The following is a 24,503-nucleotide window of genomic DNA, read 5'->3' as shown; positions in this document are numbered from 1 at the left end:
TCCCGAGCAGGGATGGTGCCTTGGGAGGTTCTGTGCTTGCATTTGATTGTAAATATTTGAATCTGATATGTTGAATAATTGTGATCTGTTTAAAGAATTTTAAAGACCTGTACTAGCGAAAAAACAAACTGATGTTGGCTTTATTAGTTTCTCTTGAGGGAATGTAAATGCAAATCCGATGTGATGCATAATAATGCTTTGTCTTAAAGAATTGTGCGAACAAGTCATGTGAAATCTTGAACAAGGTTTAGGGTTGGCTTGAAAGTAATGTAGCTACCCTCTACTTTGAAAACGATCAACCTGTGATCTGTTTCATCCTCATCTAATTGTTATCGAGATGGTCGAAAGTAACTGTGGTACAGGAGTGGCAGCACTATAAGTCTAGCACCTAAACCGGCACTCCTACATCCTTCCATCTCCATTTCCACTCTAGATATAAGCCTTAGGACAGACATCTATACCCACTGTACCATCCTCCTTCTTAGTCACCGCTGGATATTTCTGCTCCTCTGGACCTCTCCAGACAAAGGCTCCCGCCCTGCCCTCCTAACTGGAGCTCTGCATACTAGGCGTTAGTCCCTGCATCTGCTATTATGCCTCCTCTTCGACCACAGTGCTTCTATTAACAAATTCCTTCTTTCCTCTACGTCTCACTGCATACGCACTCTCACTTGGACCAATAGTCACACATCCTGCTTCAATTAATTTAAACATGCACACCATATCTTCTTCCCATGTATCTGTCCTAGAGCCAAACCTACCCACCAGGTCTATATCTATATAGGCCTCAGCTGTTTAATTTCCTATACAAGCATGATTACATTCATACCATCCTTTTCACATCTGGAGATATGCGTATGTAGTGTCGTGATCTGTGAATTGCATAAGGGGGTGGTGTGTTACGGTTGGGACTGAATGCTTGATTCTGTCTTAATTTTGATGCTCGGAGAGTGGCTTGTGTTGTCTGTGTGAGGGTGCACATATGAACATGTATGGAGTATTGTCTGATGGATTAGTCTTACAAAAGGTGATGAGCTTACCCTTTGAGGGTTGGGAACCGAGCCTCTTGTTACGTACAGTTTGTTTCTAATGGGCAAAGTAGTTGATATCTTACATAAAGCATAATTGCAACCTGTAAAGAAAGAAGATATACGTCTTGTGTGTGGATGATTATGAGAAATGGTGCCGCCTGGGGTTCTTTTCTTTACTTGTGGTGTGTATTCATGCCTCCCTCGACCCTTGCATCTAGTCTGTAATCTTCTAGGTGTCCTGCCTGTTCCCAAAATCCCATCTGTCCTCTCACCAGTAGACACACCTTCCCCTTCAAGGACTGTATTAAAGCAAGGCTCTATCCCTCCAGCCCATGAAAAGGTAAACCTGCTCCACCAAGCCTCTAACCACACAACCCCCATGCCTCTCTAGAATTAGACCACCTCAATAGTGGCTTGTATTCATGTATCCTTCACCCCTTCTGTTTTCCTAAAGCGTGTATCCACACATACACCTACAGTTTTGTCTGTCTGTCTGAGGCATTTTCAAACTGTGATATGGAAAAGCCGCAATCTCCATTTTATAGATGTAAATTGACTCCTTCCTTGCCCAGTCACATCTCTACTTGTCTTTGGAGTCATCAGCCTACTGGAAGTCTTCCTATAGACAAGCCTATTACTGACAGTAAAGGTGCTGCTTATATGTACAAATACACTGATGTCAAATTCAAATCTGTAAACATGGTACACTTGTTGCTTATATCTTCCTTCCATTTTTTTTTTCTTTCTCCACTCTGTGCATCTTTGCCCATCTCTGGCCATGTCTGCCTTGCACTTTCGGGCTATCCATTGAGATATTTCCACCGCCCGGCTGACGGCTCGGAGGTGATGTATGATCCTGTCTCCATCATGAATGCCGACATCCTCAACTACTGCCAGAAGGAGTCATGGTGCAAGCTAGCCTTTTATCTGCTCTCCTTCTTCTACTATCTGTACAGGTGAGTGTCCCACCACAACCCCAACTTTGGGCTCGGTCTCTTCTAATCCCTGTGTTCTCCAAACCTCAGGGTTCTCCTTTAGATAAGCTGCTACTGCCTACATCTTGATTCCTAGGTGACTAGAGTCTTCCCTTTCTACAATCCGTAACCCTCTCTTCCCCAGTAATTGCACTCACTGGATATTCTAACACCAACTTCTCCTGCACTAAGGACCTTTTTATATTATTGTTGAAAAAGAAGTGAACATTTGCTTTCATTCACATACATCTATTCCATTTAAGCCCAATAAGCAGTTTTGGCACTATATTTCAATGGTATTACAGACCTCATTCTTAGAAAATGTGCCTGTTTTTGATGCAAGATGATATCCTTGCTGGTGTTATCTGTCCTGATTATTCAATGACTTCTTTATTTAATGATTACATTTTCATCACTTCATCAAATCTTTGAAGACTAACAAACAGCAATCTTGAATCATATGACAAAAGAGACTTAGGGCCTGAATTTGAGTAGAGGACCTTCGGTATGGTGCAAGTAGCACTCTGACATACCCATGGGTTTACCTCCTTACCCCAAAGTCTAAATCAGGTCCTTATTACTTATTGTACTGTTATATATAATTACACAGTGGCAGTCACCACTGTTTAGCTATAGTTAGGTCAGTCTGTCCATAGGCAGAGCATTTTTGTTTCGCTAATAACTTTGGCGCCATTTGAGGAATCTTCATAAAACTTTTCCATACCCCAAAAATGTTCATCTGCTTCAGCTCCTCTCTGGAAATTTACGGGGTGAGCTGTCAAGAGGGGGTTAAGCAAAAGAGGGATGCCTAAAAGCATTTCACTATTTAATTTCCATAGGGATTTTTAAAGAGCAATACAGAGAAAATGGCTGAACAGAATTACATACAATTTCCAGAAACCTAGGCCTTTACTCAAAAGTTATGCTTTTTGTGATTTGATGTAAATCTGTTCAGCCATTTTGAGACATTTAGGTTACAGACCATAGGTCTGGAATTCAAAATAGAACATTCTGGTTGGCCAAGAGGGCTTTTTTCCCCATTGCCCCTTTCGGTCCCACACGACTGGCACAGTCATGCAGAACTTAATGATGTGATTGGCAAACTGTAACGTTAGAACATTTTTGCAGTCCACCATTATAGGTCATGGGGACTCCGTCCCCATTCCCTGCATGTTAAATAAGATAACTTGCAAGGGTGCAGGGTAGAAGGACTATGATCATCCTGCAGTTATTGAGGGAGGGGGCAAAAAAAACAAGTAACTAAAATGTATACGGTTATTACCATGGGATAGGTGAAAAAAAGTTTAAAAACAAACACAAACCCCATCAGGTGGCTAATCCTTTACTACGCGCACACTTAGTCTTGTACAAAATTCTCTATGGAGGGCTTAGTCCCTCAAGACACCTAAGGCCCCTTAGATGACCATGTACCTACTACGCACACTCTATGCCTTTTACAGAAGTCCTCACAGAGAGCCCACTAATTCTACATTCTCACGCTCCAGTAGGTGGGAAAACCCCTACTACCCTTTGCCCTGTACCAGACCATTTTGCAGATAGGCAATCTCTCAAGCCCAATCAATGAGATGAGTGGCTAAGCCCCAACAACGTACAGCCTATACCATGTACACAGGTCTTCTTGGAGAGCCAACTCCCTCCACACACTCATCCCCCCTCAGTTGGGCAAGCCCCTTCTACACTTACCCTTTAGACAGTGAAGCTGACTGAAACTTGCTGAGGCATCCTTATGCGTGAAGCTCTCACTATGAATTGTTCTTCACATTTCTCACATGTTCTTTTGAGGGTGAACATTGGAGATATATGTGTATATATATATATATATTATCTACTGGCGGTCGCCAGTAGATAGTTATAGTTAGGACCGAGTTCCCATAGGAAATCTGAAAATTCTATTTTGAATAACTTTGTCGCCGGTTGACTTATCTTCGTGAAAGTTTCAAAACTAATGGGGCGCTCCGCTCAGCTCCTACCCTGAAAGTCTCAGGGTGATTCGTCAAGCGGGGGCTGAGAAAAAAGGGGGTCCCAAAACGCGTTTTCCCCATGCATTTTCCCATAGGACCTTTAGTCGGAGGTACAGCCCGAACGGCTGAACAGAATTACTTGAAATTTGGCAAAGAGGTAGTCCTCAGGTCAGGCATGTGCCTTTTGCATATATGGTGTCAATCTGTTCAGTAGTTCCTGAGAAAATCAGAAGTAAATTCACATATATATCTGGGCGGAGCCTAACTACACATCTCATCGTGAGATCTGATTGGCTGTCAGCAATTCATCCAAGAAGTGTTGGCAGCCATCTTGGGACCAATATACATGATAGCACCTCATTAAAAAGCATTGCAGTTAATAGAAGGTTTTAAGACTTTAGTTTCATTATAAATCATTTGTTGATACTCATTTTAGGTATTGTGGTGTGTTCTAAGGTGATTTTACCATGTGAAAAAGCCTTCTGCTGTGATATCAGGAATCATGTTTGAGAGAAAACTATTTTCTCATGCTTTTCCCACAGAGGTTTGGAAGGTGATCTATAAGCTAAACTGAGAGCATATTTTCTGTAAATTCACATTATCTTTCTCAGTCACGTGAGAATGAAGTCTGACATTCTCAATAAAACATGTACATCCAACAAGGGCAGAGACTGTCAGTTGATTCCTTTGTGTTCTACTGCAGCTTCCCAGAGTGTTCTAAAGAACAACTAGAGAGCTAACAGTCCTACTTATGACAAACGTATGGCACAAATGAAGCCATCTTGGTTGGAATAAAGTGGTAACTCTTAAAACATTTAATTTAAAAGGGAACAAAATGAGGGGGTTCATTTTGCCATAGAAAGTATGATTAGTGCTGCAGAAAGAAAAATTAGGGCACATTTTGAGTGACTTCGCAAATCCTCTTCTATTTCATTAAAAAATTCTGACATGCACACTGAAACATGCACTTTCAATACCAGCAGCAGACTTCTCTGGTGAACAGTAGCTTTACTACAGTGATCTAATAAGCAACTAGTGTGCTAACATTCTGAATTTATGGCAAATGTGTGACACATCTGAATGCCTTCTTAATGGAATCAAAGTAAAAAACTGAAAGTTTTGCCTACTGAGGAGACTGTAGTAAATGAGGAAATTAGGAAACATCATAACAAATAAGTCTCCCAAAATGGCCACCAGAGACAAAAGAGCCCAAATGTAGCCCAAATATCACCAAGATGTAGCCCAAGTATAGCCCAATGACAGAATATCCCAGAGTGTTCTAACGAACAACTAGAGCGCTAACAGTCTTACTTATGACAAAAGTATGGCACACCTGAAGCCATCTTGATTGGAATAAAGTGGTAACACTTAAAACATTTAATTTACAAAGGAACAAAATGAGGGGGTTCATTTTGCCATAGAAATTATGATTAGTGCTGCAGAAAGAAAAATTAGGGCACATTTTGACTTCTCAAATCCTCTTCTATTTCATAAACAAATTCTGACATGCAGACTGACACATGCACTTTGAATACCAGCAGCAGACTTCCCTGGTGAGCAGTAGTTTTACTACAGTGATCTAATGAGCAACTAGAGTGCTAACATTCAGAATTTATGGCAAATGTGTGACACATCTGAATGCCTTCTTGATGGAACCAAAATAAAAAACTGAAAGTATTCCCACTGAGGAGACTGCAGTAAATGAGGAAATTAGGAAACTTCATAGCAAATAAATCTCCCAAGATGGCCACCAGAGACAAAAGAGCCCAAATGTAGCCCAATTATCACCCAGATGTAGCCCAAGTATAGCCCGATGACAGAATGTCCCAGATTGTTCTTAAGAACAACTAGAGAGCTTACTGTCTTACTTATGACAAAAGTATGGCGCACCTGAAGCCATCTTGATTGGAATAAACTGGTAACACTTAAAACGTCATAACAAATAAATCTCCCAAGATGGCCACCAGAGACAAAAAAGCCCAAACGCAGCACAAATATCACCCAGATGTAGCCCACATGTAACCCAATGGCAGAAGTGTGCAAAACACTTATTATTTGTGTATTTGCAGTTTTATATAGTGCAGACTTGTCAGGTATTGGAGTGCTTTACGTGAGCATTGGTTACATCACACAAGATCAAATTCATTTTGGTTGTAGACATGGGGAGATCAAGTGATTTGCCCAGAATCACAGAATGTTGAGCTGAAGCAGAAACTCCAACCTGGTTCCCCAGTTGCAAAGTCTGCAGCTCTGGAAGTAACACCACATCCTCTCCCCTAGGTGCAACATTTAATCAAGTGGTCAACTGGATAAAAAAACATAAGATTACCAATAATTTAAAAGTTCTTTGTCGCTATTTGAAAACTCAGAAAATATGTCCTCATTTTAGTTTTTTAGAGCACTAACCATAATTTTGATGCAAATAAGACCCTCTCATATATGTAATTTCTAAAGGAAATACTCTAGGTATTACAGTTTTGATTACATCAAGATGACGCCAGGCGTTCCACACTTTTGTAATAAATATAGGATGTTAGCAATCTAGTTGTTCATTGGGATACTGTTGAGAGGCAGAGGCCAGGGGCACGGACTCTGAAAATTGAAGGCAGGTAGGAGAGTGCAGAGGCAACAATTTTACCACACTGAGCAGGCAGGAAGGGCCGTGGCAGCACAACAGACTATGTAGGGCAGTGGAAAGGGTGGCAGGGGCAACAAACCAACAATACAGGACTGGCAAGAGAGGCTGTGGCAATATAATAGACCATTGTGGGCAGAAGGAAGAGGCAGTGGTAGTACAACCATACATGCCAACAGACCCGTTTCAGCCAGGAAATGGCCAATGTTTTTAAGCTCAAATGGGCTTTATTTGATCTGTCTCCTGTCTAAAATCTCCTCTTTTTCAATGTAACTCAAAGGGGAAAATCAATACCCCAGTTTTTTTCCAAAATCTCCCTCTTACCAAGTTCAAAATGTTCGCCAGTATGGTACATTGGATCATGGTAGGCAGGAGGAATTGGGGTAGGGACATGGACTCGGATAACAGAGGACAGGAGGGACATGGAGAGGTGCACCAAACTCACCCTACAGGGCAGGCATCAGGGTTTGCAGCAGCACAATACACCACACAGCGCATGCGGGACGGCAGTACAGCACAACAATCCATAGAAAGCAATAGGGAGGGGACAGGACCATGTAAATGGAGAACAGAGAACAGAGGGGAAAGAGGCAATGGTAGCTAGCTGACCATAATGGACAGACAGGAGAGAAAGCTACAGCATAACAGACCATAAAGGGCAGGAGGGATGGATCAGCGGCATTACAATGGAACAGACAAGCCAGGAGGGAGGCAATAGGGGTCTGCACATGGAAACAGAGAGCTGGGGGCAAGGGGACAGGACAGGAGCAGCAAGATGACCATGGAGGTCAGGCAGTATGGGCACTAGAAACAAGAAACACCATGGAGAGCAACAACTAGAGCACTTACTGTCTTACTTATGACAAAAGTATGGCACACCTGAAGCCATCTTGATTGGAATAAACTGGTAACACTTAAAACATTTAATTTAAAAAGGAACACAATGAGGGGGTTCATTTTGCCATAGAAATTATGATTAGTATTGAAGAAAGAAAAATTAGGGCACATTTTGAGTGACTTCTCAAATCCTCTTCTATTTCATTAAAAGATTCTGATATGCAGACTGAAACATGCACTTTTAATACCAGCAGCAGACTTCCGTGGTGAGCAGTAGCTTTACTACAGTGATCTAAAGAGCAACTAGAGTGCTAACATTCAGAATTTTTGGCAAACGTGTGACATATCTGAATACCTTCTTGATGGAATCAAAGTAAAAAACTGAAAGCATTTCCTACTGAGGAGACTGCAGTAAATGAGGAAATTAGGAAACTTCATAACAAATAAATCTCCCAAGATGGCCACCAGACACAAAAGAGCCTAAATGCAGCACAAATATCACCCAGATGTAGCCCACATGTAGCCCAATGACAGAAGTGTGCAAAACACTTATTTTTTGTGTATTTGCAGTTTTATATAGTGCAGACTTGTCAGATATTGGAATGCTTTACATGAGCATTGGTTACATCACACAAGATCACATTTTTGTAGACATGGGGAGATTAAGTGATTTGACCACAATCACAGAATGTTGAGCTGAAGCAGAAACTCCAACCTGGTTCCCCAGTTGCAAAGTCTGCAGCTCTGGAAGTAACACCACATCCTCTCGCCAAGGTGCAACATTGAATCAAGTGGTCAACTGGATAAAAAAACATAAAGATTACAAATAATTTAAAAGTTCTTTGTCGCTATTTGAAAACTCAGAAAATATGTCCTCATTTTAGTTTTTTAGAGCACTAACCATAATTTTGATGCAAATAAGACCCTCTCATATATGTAATTTCTAAAGGAAATACTTTAGGCATTACAGTTTTGATTACATCAAGATGACGTCAGGCGTTCCACACTTTTGTAATCAATATAGAATGTTAGCAATCTAGTTGTTCATTGGGTTACTGTTGAGAGGCAGAGGCAAGGGGTACGGACTCTGAAAATTGAAGGCAGGTAGGAGAGTGCAGAGGCAACAATTTGACCACACTGGGCAGGCAGGAAGGGCAGTGGCAGCACAACAGACTATGGAGGGATGTGGAAAGGGGGGCAGGGGCAACAAACCAACAATACAGGACTGGCAAGAGAGGCTGTGGCAATATAATAGACCATTGTGGGCAGAAGAAAGAGGCAGTGGTAGTACAACCATACATGCCAACAGACTCGTTTCAGCCAGGAAACGGCCAATGTTTTTAAGCTCAAATGGGCTGTATTTGATCTGTCTCTTGTCTACAATATCCTCTTTTTCAATGTAACTCAAAGGGGAAAATCAATACCCCAGTTTTTTTAGAAATCTCCCTCTTACCAAGTTCAAAATGTTCGCAAGTATGGTACATTGGATCATGGTAGGCAGGAGGAATTGGGGTAGGGACATGGACTCGGATTACAGAGGACAGGAGGGACATGGAGAGGTGCACGAAACTGACCCTACAGGGCAGGCATCAGGGTTTGCAGCAGCACAATACACCACACAGCGCATGCGGGACGGGAGTGCAGCACAACAATCCATAGAAAGCAATAGGGAGGGGACAGGACCATGCACATGGACAACAGAGAACAGAGGGGAAAGAGGCAATGGTAGCTAGCTGACCATAATAGACAGACAGGAGAGAAAGCTGCAGCATAACAGACCATAAATGGCGGAGGGACGGATCAGGGGCATTACAATGGAACAGACAAGCCAGGAGGGAGGGAATAGGGGTCTGCACTTGGAAACAGAGGGCTGGGGGCAAGGGGGCAGGGCAGGAGCAGCAAGATGGCCATGGAGGTCAGGCAGGATGGGCACTAGAAACAAGACACACCATTGAGAGCAACAATGAGACTATGATGGCATACACACAGACCATGGAGGGAAGGTGGGAGGGGGTCAGGGGCAGCTAGCTGACCACACAGGGAAGGTGGGAGGGGCCATGGCAGCACAGAAGACCATGCATGGCAAGCAGGAGGGTTAGTGGCAGCACAATGGCTATGATGGGCAGGACGGAGAGTGCAGGGGCATGCACAAAGGACCATGGAGGATAGAAGGGAGGGTCAGGACCTGGCACAGACAAGAGAGTTCAGGGGAAGGGGCTTCTCAACAGACCGCGCGGGGCAGGCAGGAGGAGCAGTTGCAGCACAACAGACCAGGGAGGGCAGAAGGGTGTGGCAGTAAAATGGACCTTGGAGGACAGGAGGAAGGGGATAAGGGCATGGCATGTGGACAGGCAGGGTTGAGGTGGCAGGGACAAGTTACAGTCATCTGACAATGCTAGGCAGATGGGAGGGGAGTGGCAGCTCAACAGAACACTCAGAGTAGATTGGAGTGGCAAGTCCATGGTACATGGTGGGCAAAAGAATGAAGCTGGGGCATGCACAAAGACATCGGAGGGCAGGGGGAAGGAGAATAGGGGCGGCAAGCTAAGCACAGAGGCTAAGCAGGAGGTCAATGATGGGCGATAGAATTGGGCAATGGAGGGCAGGTGGAGTGGACTGGTACATCATGCTAAATGGAGGGCAGTGGCAGCACATCAGACCATGCATGGCAGGAGGGAGGAGGCTAGTCCATGGATTCAGACAACAGAGGATAGGGAGGAGGTGGATGGGGCAGCAAGCTAACTGTTCAGAGAAGGTGGGTATTAGGAACTTTATTGTTTTTAAAATGTGTGTCTGTGCGCACTACTTAAAATATGAACATGTATGCAGCATAATCTCACTTTTATTCAGGAAGAAGAGGACGTTTGTGACTGTGACTCCGGGCTCACTTGGCAGAAACACCCCCTGACCCTCCACCCCCCATTGCAAAATGTAATGCCCGTGAAAAGGGTAGGTGGACGCAGTGTTATATAGAACATAGTCCTGAGAGCACGATTGAAAATGAATACTAGATATAGTATATGTTATAAACTATGCACTAAAAAGTGTGATATAAGATGAACCGGGACTTGAAATATAATATGCAATACATTGTGCGCAATGACAGATTCACTGGAGAGCGCGAGATAGCACAGGCACTAGCGTGTGCAATGCCATATACGTTTGGAGTGTAATATGCACAGGGCAGTGTTGTGTATCCTAACTAGTCTCTAAAGTTGTAATATAAAATATGTGCTGGGGAGTGTAACGTTGCATATGCACTGTGACAAAGATATGGATCCCAGATTGTAATATGTATGGCATAGCGCTGTGCGTTATAACATAGGCATCGAGGAAGACACATTAGATGGGGCAATATAACCCGTGCGAAGGCAAGTGTGGCATGAAATATTCACGGGGTGGGGTTACAGTGAACATGGGCTAGAGAGTGTCATAGCATACGCACTAGCTGGTGGAATACAACACAGAGGTGTGAGGCACTCGGCGGGCAATGGTGGGTGTAACACAGCATTGGGCTCAGCCCGGAGCACGCTATGACTCTCAAGTGAGATTCATCTCCTTTCCAGAGAGTAAAATAAAAGTATTACACATCCGGTGGCGGATGTGTATTTTATTAACCGTGAGGGGGGTTTCTTGCATAGTTTGGTTGAATTTTTGTCGAATCCCCTTTGAATGGCTTGGTGTGCGTGTATATTAAATGTGCCCGTCAATAGCTATCCATGTTTGTATAAATAAACGACAAGGGTGTCTACTTGGAGAGTACCCACTGGCGGGGACGCCGGGATTAGGCACGGTGGGTCGTCAGACATGTCAGAGCTTCACTAGCGGTGTAAATACATTCCACGTTGATTCCTTCTATGCATAGTCGCCTTTTAATGAATATCACGCAAATTGTCATGGTGATAGGTACATATGGTTTGTCCAGCATGTCCTAGGTGTTTCTATAAATATATATTTTTTTAAATAATAAAAAACAAAGGCCGGCCCCGGGGGATGGGGTCCCCGGGGCACTAAGTGGCCTGAGGAGGGGGGCCACACAGCCCCCTCCTAAAGAATTTAAAAAAAAACAAAGGCCATGAGCCGGGGGTTGGGGTCCCCGGGGCCGATTAAGACCTTGGGAGGGCCAAATTAATTTTTTTCAACAAAAAAAATTAGGGTGCAGACCCTGGGGGATGGGGTCCCCAGGGCCAGTAAATTAGAAAAAGAAGGGGGGCCACACAGCCCTCCTTCTTAAAAAAATAAATAAATAAAAGACCGGCATCGCGCCGGAGGCCACACCCCCTCCTTGCAGCACTCTGCAAACGGGCCCCCTGGCCAGTTGTAAGTTGGGGAATTAATTCCCCTTCAATACTGAGGGTTCCTGAGGGCCAACTAGCCCAACAGGTATCTCCAGTATGCGCCAGGGAGCTGCGTTGCACGCCCCTTTTACACCTCTATGCAACGCAGCTCTGTGGCGATTAATGGAGGTACCTAGTGGGCTAGTTTGACCCTAGGAACCCTTAGGATTCAAGGGGACTTAATCTCTCAACTTAGAACGGCCACAGGGCGCGTTTACACAGTGGTGAAGGGAGGGGACGGGGCCTGAGGTGACGTGTGCAAACACGCCCTGTGGAACGTTTTAAGTTGGGGAAATAATTCCCTTTCAATCCTGAGGGACCCTGGGGGCCAACTAGCCCACCAGGTGCATCCAGTAAGCGCCACTGCACTGCGTTGCAGAGAGGTGGTCTAGGCCGTGCCCCTTTTTACATCTCTCTGCAACGCAGCTCTGTGGCGCTTACTGGAGGTACCTAGTGGTCTAGTTGGACCCTCAGGATTCAAGGGGACTTAATCTCCCAACTTAAAACTGCCACAGGGCGTGTCTACACAGTGGGGAAGTGAGGGGACGGGCCTGAGATGACGTGTGCAAACATGCCCTGTGGCGCGTTTTAAGAGGAAGTTTTAATCCCCTGCCCTATTATATACTAGGGGCTTACAGAGGAGGTCATGCTGATCACACGGTGATCCCAACGCATAGTGTTCCCTAGTGTATGTAGGTGGTTTCACTGTATTCTGAGTGTCTTTTAACATAGCACTGGCTCTAGGACTGGTTAGTTAGACTCAGTTACCACCAGTATCCGTCTGAAAAAGTTGAGGGTACAGGATCATTTTGCAACAAGGCTTCTTTCTGCTCTTCTGTTTGTTCTTTCTGCACGTTATCCTTCTTCCTGCACTTTTCTTCGTCTTTGATGACTTCTGTTGCTTCTTTCTGCATTTCTTTTTTTTCTTTCTGTGCTTTTTTTCTTCTTTCTTCACATGTCCTATCTCTGTAGGCATAGTTAGAAATTAGCATTTAAAAAACCTTTGAAATTCACTGAAAAAACCATAGGTTTTAGGCACGTTATAGTTAGGAATTAGCATTTAAAGAACCTTAGAATTTCACTGAAAAAAACATAGGTTTCAGGGGCGTTATAGTTAGCTGGACTTTTCACTCGTACAAAACCATTGAAATTCCCGCGTTATAGTTAGTTCAGCTAACTATAACTCGCGCGCCCGCAATGCACTGCTGATGACGTCACATATTACATCACTCATGAGATGGTCAGTGACATCACTCATGAAATCACTGATGACAGGTCCTGACCCTCCGTTCTATCCTCCATGGTTCTTTGTGCATGCCCCTGCGCCCTCCTTCTTGCCCATCATAGCCATCGTGCTGCCACTAACCCTCCCGCTTGCCATGCATGGTCTTCTGTGCTGCCATGGCCCCTCCCACCTTCCATGTGTGGTCAGCTAGCTGCCCCTGACCCCCTCCCACCTTCCCTCCATGGTCTGTGTGTATGCCATCATAGTCTCATTGTTGCTCTCCATGGTGTGTCTTGTTTCTAGTGCCCATACTGCCTGACCTCCATGGTCATCTTGCTGCTCCTGCCCTGCCCCCTTGCCCCCAGCTCTCTGTTTCCATGTGCAGACCCCTATTGCCTCCCTCCTGGCTTGTGTGTTCCATTGTAATGCCGCTGATCCATCCCTCCTGCCCTTTATGGTCTGTTATGCTGCAGCTTTCTCTCCTGTCTGTCCATTATGGTCAGCTAGCTACCATTGCCTCTTTCCCCTCTGTTCTCTGTTGTCCATTTACATGGTCCTGTCCCCTCCCTATTGCTTTCTATGGATTGTTGTGCTGTACTCCCGTCCCGCATGCGCTGTGTGGTGTATTGTGCTGCTGTAAACCCTGATGCCTGCCCTGTAGGGTCGGTTTGGTGCACCTCTCCATGTCCCTTCTGTCCTCTGTTATCCGAGTCCATGTCCCTACCCCAATTCCTCCTGCCTACCATGATCCAATGTACCATACTTGCGAACATTTTGAACTTGGTAAGGGGGAGATTTTGAAAAACAACTGGGGTATTGATTTTCCCCTTTGAGTTACATTGAAAAAGAGGAGATTGTAGACAGGAGACAGATCAAATAAAGCCCATTTGAGCTTAAAAACATTGGCCGTTTCCTGGCTGAAACGGGTCTGTTGGCATGTATGGTTGTACTACCACTGCCTCTTCCTTCTGCCCACAATGGTCTATTATATTGCCACAGCCTCTCTTGCCAGTCCTGTATTGTTGGTTTGTTGCTCCTGCCCCCCTTTCCACTGCCCTCCTTAGTCTGTTGTGCTGCCACTGCCCTTCCTGCCTGCCCAGTGTGGTCAAATTGTTGCCTCTGCACTCTCCTACCTGCCTTCAATTTTCAGAGTCCGTGCCCCTTGCCTCTGCCTCTCAACAGTAACCCAATGAACAACTAGATTGCTAACATTCTATATTTATTACAAAAGTGTGGAACGCCTGACGTCATCTTGATGTAATCAAAACTGTAATACCTAGAGTATTTCCTTTAGAAATTACATATATGAGAGGGTCTTATTTGCATCAAAATTATGGTTAGTGCTCTAAAAAACTAAAATGAGGACATATTTTCTGAGTTTTCAAATAGCGACAAAGAACTTTTAAATTATTTGTAATCTTTATGTTTTTTTATCCAGTTGACCACTTGATTAAATGTTGCACCTAGGGGAGAGGATGTGGTGTTACTTCCAGAGCTGCAGACTTTGCAACTGGGGAACCAGGTTGGAGTTTCTGCTTCAGCTCAACATTCTGTGATTCTGGTCAAATCACTTAATCTCCCCATGTCTACAACCAAAATGAATTCGATCTTGTGTGATGTAACCAATGCTCATGTAAAGCACTCCAATACCTGACAAGTCTGCACTATATAAAACTGCAAATACACAAAAAATAAGTGTTTTGCACACTTCTGTCATTGGGCTACATGTGAGCTACATCTGGGTGATATTTGGGCTGCATTTGGGCTCTTTTGTCTCTGGTGGCCATCTTGGGAGATTTATTTATTATGAAGTTTCCTAATTTCCTCATTTACTGCAGTCTCCTGGGAATACTTTAAGTTTTTTATTTTGGTTCCATCAAGAAGGCATTCAGCTCAACATTCTGTGATTCTGGTCAAATCACTTAATCTCCCCATGTCTACAACCAAAATGAATTTGATCATGTGTGATGTAACCAATGCTCATGTAAAGCACTCCAATACCTGACAAGTCTGCACTATATAAAACTGCAAATACACAAAAAATAAGTGTTTTGCACACTTCTGTCATTGGGCTACATCTGGGTGATATTTGGGCTGCATTTGGGCTCTTTTATCTCTGGTGGCCATCTTGGGAGATTTATTTATTATGAAGTTTCCTAATTTCCTCATTTACTGCAGTCTCCTTGGAATACTTTTTTTTTTTTATTTTGGTTGCATCAAGAAGGCATTCAGCTCAACATTCTGTCATTCTGGTCAAATCACTTAATCTCCCCATGTCTACAACCAAAATGAATTTGATCTTGTGTGATGTAACCAATGCTCATGTAAAGCACTCCAATACCTGACAAGTCTGCACTATTGAAAACTGCAAATACACAAAAAATAAGTGTTTTGCACACTTCTGTCATTGGGCTACATGTGAGCTACATCTGGGTGATATTTGGGCTGCATTTGGGCTCTTTTATCTCTGGTGGCCATCTTGGGAGATTTATTTATTATGAAGTTTCCTAATTTCCTCATTTACTGCAGTCTCCTGGGAATACTTTAAGTTTTTTATTTTGGTTCCATCAAGAAGGCATTCAGATGTGTCACACATTTGCCATAAATTCTGAATGTTAGCACTCTAGTTGCTCATTAGATCACTGTAGTAAAACTACTGCTCACCAGGGAAGTCTGCTGCTGGTATTCAAAGTGCATGTTTCAGTCTGCATGTCAGAATTTGTTTATGAAATAGAAGAGGATTTGAGAAGTCAAAATGTGCCCTAATTTTTCTTTCTGCAAAACTAATCATAATTTTTATGGCAAAATGAAACCCCTCATTTTGCTCCTTTGTAAATCAAATGTTTTAAGTGTTACCACTTTATTCCAATCAAGATGGCTTCAGGTGTGCCATACGTTTGTCATAAGTAAGACTGTTAGCGCTCTAGTTGTTCGTTAGAACACTCTGGGACATTCTGTCATTGGGCTATACTTGGGCTACATCTGGGTGATATTTGGGCTACATTTGGGCTCTTTTGTCTCTGGTGGCCTTCTTGGGAGATTTATTTGTTATGAAGTTTCCTCATTTCCTCATTTACTGCAGTCTCCCCAGTAGGAAATACTTTCAGTTTGTTACTTTGGTTCCATCAAGAAGGCATTCAGATGTGTCACACATTTGCCATAAATTCTGAATGTTAGCACTCTAGTTGCTCATTAGATCACTGTAGTAAAGCTACTGCTCACCAGGGAAGTCTGCTGCTGGTATTCAAAGTGCATGTTTCAGTCTGCATGTCAGAATTTGTTTATGAAATAGAAGAGGATTTGAGAAGTCAAAATGTGCCCTAATTTTTCTTTCTGCAGAACTAATCATAATTTCTATGGCAAAATGAAACCCCTCATTTTGTTCCTTTGTAAATTAAATGTTTTAAGTGTTACCACTTTATTCCAATCAAGATGGCTTCAGGTGTGCCATACTTTTGTCATAAGTAAGACTGTTAGCGCTCTAGTTGTTCGTTAGAACACTCTGGGACATTCTGTCATTGGGCTATACTTGGGCTACATCTGGGTGATATTTGGGCTACATTTGGGCTCTTTTGTCTCTGGTGGCCATCTTGGGAGATTTATTTGTTATGAAGTTTCCTAATTTCCTCATTTACTGCAGTCTCCTCAGTAGGAAATACTTTCAGTTTGTTACTTTGGTTCCATCAAGAAGGCATTCAGATGTGTCACACATTTGCCATAAATTCTGAATGTTAGCACTCTAGTTGCTCATTAGATCACTGTAGTAAAGCTACTGCTCACCAGGGAAGTCTGCTGCTGGTATTCAAAGTGCATGTTTCAGTCTGCATGTCAGAATTTTTTTATGAAATAGAAGAGGATTTGAGAAGTCACTCAAAATGTGCCCTAATTTTTCTTTCTGCAGCATTAATCATACTTTCTATGGCAAAATGAACCCCCTCATTTTGTTCCTTTTTAAATTAAATGTTTTAAGAGTTACCACTTTATTCCAACCAAGATGGCTTCAGGTGTGCCATACATTTGTCATAAGTAGGACTGTTAGCGCTCTAGTTGTTCTTTAGAACACTCTGGGAAGCTGCAGTAGAACAAAACATTTAGCAGCCAGAGTCTTATTCGTGAGCCCAATGTGGGTTGTTATTGGTCCTCATAAAAATAGTTTTGAATCGGGCCCACTGGAGGGCGGCAAAAGTGCGGGAAAAGGACCACAATTACCAGCGTGCAACAGTAGGAATGAATATCAATGGCACACCTGAGGCGATTATTTCAAATTGAAAAGCGCGCAAGGTAACATGGGACATGCACAGAACACTCCGATTTGAATCAAAGGCTTCTGACGAAGGGGATGGAATCCTTGAAACGCGTAAAGCCTGGGTACATAAAAACGGAATGAGAAGCTGACTGCTATGTTTAAATAAAGGCTGTTTCCTTACCTGCAGTTGGAGTGCGGCTTTGTTCTTGCTGGTGCAACTTTGGTGAATATATATATATCTATATATATATATCATCAAAGTACTTCCACACTTCAAGTGAAAGGAATCCAGGACTCGAAAAGGTGCTGTTTTTAAGTTTATTTAAGGCAATATAACGCCTCACCATGTTGCATAATCATAGCGCCCAAGTGGGCAATGCACGGCACATCTTCATTGACTCCATTCTTTATATCAGAAGAGCATATCAATTGTTACTATTTACATCACACTGAAGCAACACAGTATATATATGTTTTGAGAGATGAAGCTAGATAATCAACAAGAACCCGCCCAAGTGGGCAAAAGCTCTCTTACAGTAACATTAGAAATAATTTTAGGAACATGCCACCATTTAAAACCTCTAGGCGTCTTGTATTCGTAGTCCTGGATATCATCTTTGACTAATTCAATAGGCAAAATCAATAAGGCCGGAAATAACTAAACAAGAAAAAAGAAAAAAGAAAAAAAGAGGATGTCTTATATACTATATGCTCTTCAATATAAAATCCATTATTATACAGTGATCTCTAACTTATCCGCTAATTCATTCATATCATATCAGAAACTTCAAAAGAAAGACAGATAAAAATCAGACAGAATGATTATTCTATAAATGCACAGCCATCTCCTCGCTTGAATTAAGTCCTGCAGGTACCATGGAGTCAATATCAATTATAAATCTAGACTCCATGCGTCTCAATTGGTGCTCTCTGTCACCGCCCCTCTCCTTATGTGTGATAGCATATATCACTACAAAAGATAACAGTATTTCATCTTGATTATGCGCCTTAGAAAAGTGACGTGCCACTGGATATTGCTTATCGTTGTGCTTAATGGCACGTAGATGTTCCAGGACTCGTTTTTTGCACAATTGATTGTGCTGCCTATGTAGAATTTTCCACAAGGACAAATCAAACAGTAAACACAGTATTCTGTTTCACATGTAAAATTTCCCCTAATAACAAACTCTTTTCCAGTGTTAGGTACTGCTAAGCTTTTACAGTCACTGCCATTAGCACATGTTTTACAATGTTTACATGTCCTAAACCCAGCATAGTTTTTGATCACTCCTCTATCACTGGAAGATATGGCATTGTTGCATAACTCATCTTTCAATGATACACCTCTACGAAATGTTATTTATGGTGTATCGTTCAAATATTTTCGAAGAGTAGCATCACTACGAAGGATATGCCAATTGCGATCAAATAGTTTCCTTATCTTAAAGGCACTATTCGAAAAAGTAGTGATAAACCTTACACTGTCAAACTGTTCCTCACTTGTTGGCTTGGATCTGAATAAATCTGATCTTGGAAGTGCATCCACTTTAGATATCGCTTGTTTGATATTTTTGTGGCTGTAACCCCTTTCTCTAAAGCGATCACTCATTGTTATTTTTTCTTTTTCATATTCGTCTTGAGTACTGCAATTCCGTTTTGCTCTTAACAGCTCTCCATACGGAATACTCTGTATTAAGCTAGATGGATGTGCACTTTGTGCATTCAAGATACTGTTACCAGCGGTTTTCTTTCTGTGTAATTTGGTGACTAATGTTCTGTTTTGAACTTGTTCCTCAACATCCAAGAACACTATCTGTGTCCTACTGGTATGTAAGGTAAATGTCAAATTCTTATCATTAGTGTTGAGCTCCTTTATAAATAGATTGACTGAGGATTCGTCCCCTTTCTTAATTAGGAATATATCATCTATAAATCGTGCCCATGTCACAATCTTGTCACCTTGTATCTCCCAGTTTTGGGACACCTGCTCCTCCCACCAGCCCATGAATAGATTGGCATAGCTGGGGCGAAGCAGGTGCCCATTGCTGTTCCTTTTTTTTGTTGAAACATTTTTTATTATTTTCCAAATCAACAATAACTGTACATTACAACAATAAGAATATCTCCCCTCCCAACCCCAACTCATCCCCCCCACCCCCATGTCAGTGCGCCTCTGTCCCCTACTTCTCCCCCGATGTGCCCCCCCTTCCAAGGAGATCATTTACAGTTGCTCACCCCTTCTCTGCGTAGGCAAATCATACCGCTTGTCCAGGCCTCTAGTAGATGTCCAGGGACCTCCTTCATTCCCTCCTCATCTCAATCCTCAGTTCCCCTCGCCTCTTGCCGATCCGAAGTGCTCCCTCCTTCCCCCATCTCAGATATCAGCCCCTGGAGCTCCACAACCAACGCTTCCCATGCCCTGGCCGTTGCTAACGCTTTCTCATCATCTCCCCTCAGAGCCACCTGCACCCGGAGCGTACCCTCCGCCCCCGCCCATCTCACTAGCGCTGCCCTCCACCGCACATAACTAGGCCCCCCCCTGGATTTCCAGTGCAGGGTCAATTCTCTCTTAGCTAATATCAACCCCAGATCATAGAACCTGCTGGTGACCTTCGTACGGCGAGTATGGGGAAACCATAGCAACAAGCAAGTCCCCATCTCTGGAGTGATTGAGCGGTCTGTCACCTGATTCAGGCAGTCCACTACCTCAGCCCAATAATCGCCCAGCTGCGGACAGGCCCAAAACATGTGGCGAAAATCTGCCCCCTCTCCCCCACACCGAGGGCATGGAGATTGTGTGCCACCAAAGTATTGCAAGACCTTGGCCGGCGTCATGTACGCCCTATGTAACGTGAAAAACTGAACTAACTGGAACCGCGCGTTTCGAGTTCCCTTCCAGGCCCTCCGCACTAGCGTGGACCACGTGGTCTCTGGTATCGCTTTCCCGAGGTCCGTTTCCCACTTCTCTCGCAGAGCGGCCAGAGGTTGTAAGCCCTCCGTCGACAACCTGCGGTATAAGCATGTGATGGCTTTGGTCGTCCCTGCCGCCATCACGACATATTGACAACCCGCCGCGGTCGGGGGTTCCGATAGCCCCATATTCCAATGCTTCTGGATGCTCGCCACAAAGCCGCATGGAGCAGAAAATCCCCCTGCGGGAGCCCGTAGGCGTCCTGCAATTCCTGGAAAGACAATAACACACCGTCTCGGAATATGTCTCCTACCATCTGTACTCCCAGCTCCTCCCAAGTCGCTAGTCCCGACCAATCAGCCCCATGCGGGAGCGCTGTACACATCCCAAGGGGGATTTCCGGAGCATACGGGCGGACTATAGCTGCCCGCCTCTGGCACCTATTCCAGCACTGCCGGAGGGTGCGCTCCTCCAGGGTCAGCTGAGTCAAATCCAGTCGCTGCTGGAGAACTATAAAGGCCAGCACATGCCGCGGGATCAGCCTGTCCTGTGGGCCCTCTGGGCCTCTATATTCCCGGGCCACCGCCTGTGTGAGCCACTGAAGCTGGGCCGCCAAATAGTACCATTCAAAGTCGGGGGCTGCCAGGCCCCCCTCTGCTCGTGGCCGCCGCAACATGGCCAGCGCCACCCGCCGCCGTCCCGACCCCCAAATGAAACCCGTCGAAAGTGCCCGCAACCGCGCGAAGTACGACGCCGGTATCCATACAGGAAGTGTGCGGAAAAAATAAAGAAGGCGTGGCAGCGCCACCATTTTCAGCAACGCCACCCTCCCGGCACAGGAGAGCGGGAGTGTACTCCAAAATTCCATACTACCCCGCAGACCCCTGAGCGCCCTGCCAACAGTCCCCTCCAATAAATCTGCCTGGGTATGATAAATGTTAACCCCCAGGTAGCGCAGGCAGCTGTCCTCCCAGCGGATTCTTCCCGCCGTCTGCGGCGTCCCGCCGCCCTGCGACAATGGAAACAAACACGTCTTACCCCAATTGACCTTCAGTCCAGACAGGCGACCAAACTCCGTCAACAGGGCGACCGCTCCCCTTAACGCACCAGTCGCGTCCCTCAAAAACAACAGCAGGTCATCTGCATACAGGGAGATATAGTGGGCGTCCCCCCTCAGGGAGACTCCAGAATAAGCATCCCCCTGTCGGGCGTGAGCGGCCAGCGGTTCAACAGCCAGCGCGAACAACAAGGGGGATAAGGAACAGCCCTGCCTCGTCCCCCTCCGCACATGGTATGAGGCCGAGATAGTAGTCCCTGTTTTCACCCGGGCCGTGGCCCCGCTATACAACAAGGCGGTCCACCGTACAAAGTCCTCCCCCAAGCCGAATTCCCGCAGCACTCGATACAAATACGGCCACTCTACACTATCGAAGGCCTTTTCTAAGTCGACCGACAGCGTGCAGGCCTCCGGGTATTCATCCCGGTCCAGTTCCATCACCCGCAGCAACCGTCGAATGGAGGTGGCTGTGCTGCGCCGAGGAATGAAGCCCGCCTGATCTGGGTGGATCAAGGCGGTCATGTGGGTCAAGAGGCGCGATGCCAAAATTCTACTCAGAATTTTGTAGTCCACCGTCAGCATAGAAAGCGGGCGGTATGCTGTTCGTGCACCCGCCTCTCCACCGGGTTTCAGCAAGGGTATCACTATCGCCTCCCGAGCAGAGGCGGGCAACTGCCCCAACCCCCATGCCTCGCTATACAGGGCCTGCAGCTGCTGTGCCAACAGATCCGGGTAGGCCGCATAAAACTCGATGGGCAAGCCATCTGCTCCCGGGGTCTTTCGTCGGGCCATATGCCTAATTGCCACTCGGATTTTGCTCAGCGAGATCGCGCCCCCAAGGTCCTTCCCTGCGTCTGGGTCCAGTCGCGGCAGGCGGGCCGCCAACAGAAAATCAACAAGGCCCTCAGGTTCCCGCACCATAGTACTGTCATATAACCCAGTATAATAGCTGGCGAACCGTGTATTAATCTCCACTTGGGAATAGACCGGGGCCCCCCCTTCCTCTACCAGTGTGAGTATAGGGTCACCGCGCACCGTCGGGTTCGCCAACCACGCCAGAAGGGATCCCACCTTATCCCTTTCCGCATGCGCCCGCACCAGATAAGATCTATGATCGTAACAACGAAGCTGTACCATGCAGACCGCCACGCGCTCCCGTGCCTCTACAACCCCGGCTACCTCACCGTCCCCTTCCTGATGTGCCCGCTCCGCCTCCCGCAACTGTGCCTCTGCTCCATCCACTCCTTTTAACAAGGCCCTCCGCACCCCGGCCGTGGACGATATGCAGGCCCCCCGGACTACCGCCTTAAACGCATCCCATTCCGTCGCCCGGCTCGCCGCCGTCCCTGTATTATGCTCAAAATACTGTGTTATACAGTCGCTAATCTCAGCCCGGAACACTGGGTCCTCGAGCAGCAAGGGGTTAAGGCGCCAAGTAGGGATCGCCTGCCTCTGCCTGGACCATTGCAACATCCCCACGCATGGGTTATGGTCCGAGATGGTCCTGGCTAAATACACGCTATGCCGCATCGAGGGTTGAACATCCGGTGAGCACAATATGCCATCCAACCTGACGTGCAACTCATGAGGAGCCGAGTAGAAGGAGTAGTCCCTGTCGTGCGGGTGATGCGTACGCCATGTGTCCACCAAGCCCCAAGTATCTTGCCAGGCCCGCCTGCTTTTGGTCACCCGACAAACCACTGACTGGGCAAGGGGCGGATGTGACCTGTCCAACTCAACATCCAACACTGAGTTGAAATCCCCACCTAACACCACCGCCCCCGTCAGATACTCCGCCAGCTGACCTGACAGTCTGGAAAAGAAAGCGGCCTGGTCCACATTGGGGGCATACACACTACACAAAGCGATATCCCGCCCATCCAGCCGCCCCTGCACTGCCACAAACCTGCCCTCCGGATCCGCCAGCGATCTAAGAAGCTGACAAGGGACTCCCGCCCTCACCCAAATCAGGGCACCCCGGGCAAACTTCGAGAATGTTGTATAATACAGTTGGCCCCGCCAGCGCCTATGCAACGCCTTCCCTTCTTCTCTGTCCAAATGGGTTTCCTGGAGGAATGCCACCTGAACCCCTCTCCGTACTAAGTACGCGTGGACTTTATGCCTCTTCACCAAAGAGGTGAGCCCTCTCACATTCCAAGTCATAAATCGCAATTAAGGGGGGTCCCCATCCCATCGTTGTACCAACCACCCCTTGCGGGTCCCCCGAGGCACACTGACAAGCCCCAGAAATCGCACAACTACCCAACTCCCCAAACTCCCTCCCCTCCCCTCCCCAGAACAGGTGCTAAACTGCAGGTACCCATCCAAATACTACCCCCAACAGCAACCAAACTCTCTGGTAGCCACCAGAGTCTCACTTCGTCCGTGAGGTTGAGGTGGCGGCTCAGTGCCAGACGGGCTTGACGATAGTCCTCATCCAAGCATCCTTGCCCAGTCTCATCCGGTCGCTCCCCAGCGCTCCACTCCATTCAGGCCCTCCCACCCTCCTCTCCAGGCCCCTCACGACCAGCCACAAAGCCCCATCCCAGAGCAGTGCCCCCCATCCCCGCATGACCCCGCCAGGCCTCACTGTCAATGCGCCTCAGCTCCACACTGTCCGTATCCTCCCGGCCAAGGCCCGATAGCACTCCAAACCTTCAAGCGTCCAGCAACTCATCCGCAGTCCCAGGGGTAACATCAGGTAACTCCTCCGCCTCCTCTCCAGCGCCCTCAGATTGGGAGTCCCCAGTACCCCTCGGGGAGCCCGATGCCTCGCTGAGCCGGGAGGCCACCGCCCCGGAGATCTCAGAGACCGCTTGCAGAGCGGCCCGCCGCTCCAGCACCGTTTGGGAGGCACCAGGCGACCGGACCCTCGCCTGTCGCGCTTTGTTGCGTCTGCTTTGACGGGGCTTTGCCAGGTCCCCCAACGGTCTCCCTCCGTCCGAGTGCGCCGCCGCCCGGGTTCTGGTCACCTCCAGCCAGCTCCAAGCCGCTGCGGGGTCAGTGAAGAACGATGTCGCTCCATCCCGCACCACTCGGAGGCGTGCCGGGAACAACAAGGAGTATTGCAGCCCCTCGTCCCGCAGTGCCTTCTTCACCGCCTGAAAGGAGGAGCGTCTGCGCTGGACCTCCATGGGGTAGTCCGGGTAAATGGAAACCGGGACATTCTGCACCTGGAAGGGGCCCTGCGTCCGAGCCCTCTGTAAAATGATGCCTCGGTCCCTGTAGTGCAGCAGGCGGGCCACCACCGGCCGGGGCGGACGGCCTG

General features: G+C 46.3%; 1 protein-coding gene across 1 annotated transcript in view; it reads left to right on the top strand.

The window, feature by feature from the left end:
* CNIH2 (cornichon family AMPA receptor auxiliary protein 2) overlaps nt 1–24,503 on the top strand; it is a 774,677-nt gene that overhangs the window by 650,243 nt on the left and 99,931 nt on the right. The window contains exon 5 of the mRNA XM_085625735.1: nt 1,844–1,987. Within this exon, the coding sequence (XP_085481861.1) occupies nt 1,844–1,987 (144 nt within the window). The remainder of the gene's footprint in view (nt 1–1,843; nt 1,988–24,503) is intronic.

This window comes from Triturus cristatus, chromosome 9 (assembly GCF_964204655.1).
Source record: "Triturus cristatus chromosome 9, aTriCri1.1, whole genome shotgun sequence".
Classification (NCBI taxonomy): domain Eukaryota; kingdom Metazoa; phylum Chordata; class Amphibia; order Caudata; family Salamandridae; genus Triturus; species Triturus cristatus.
Note: the sequence above shows the minus strand (reverse complement) of the source record. Positions and strands in the feature narration are given on the sequence as shown.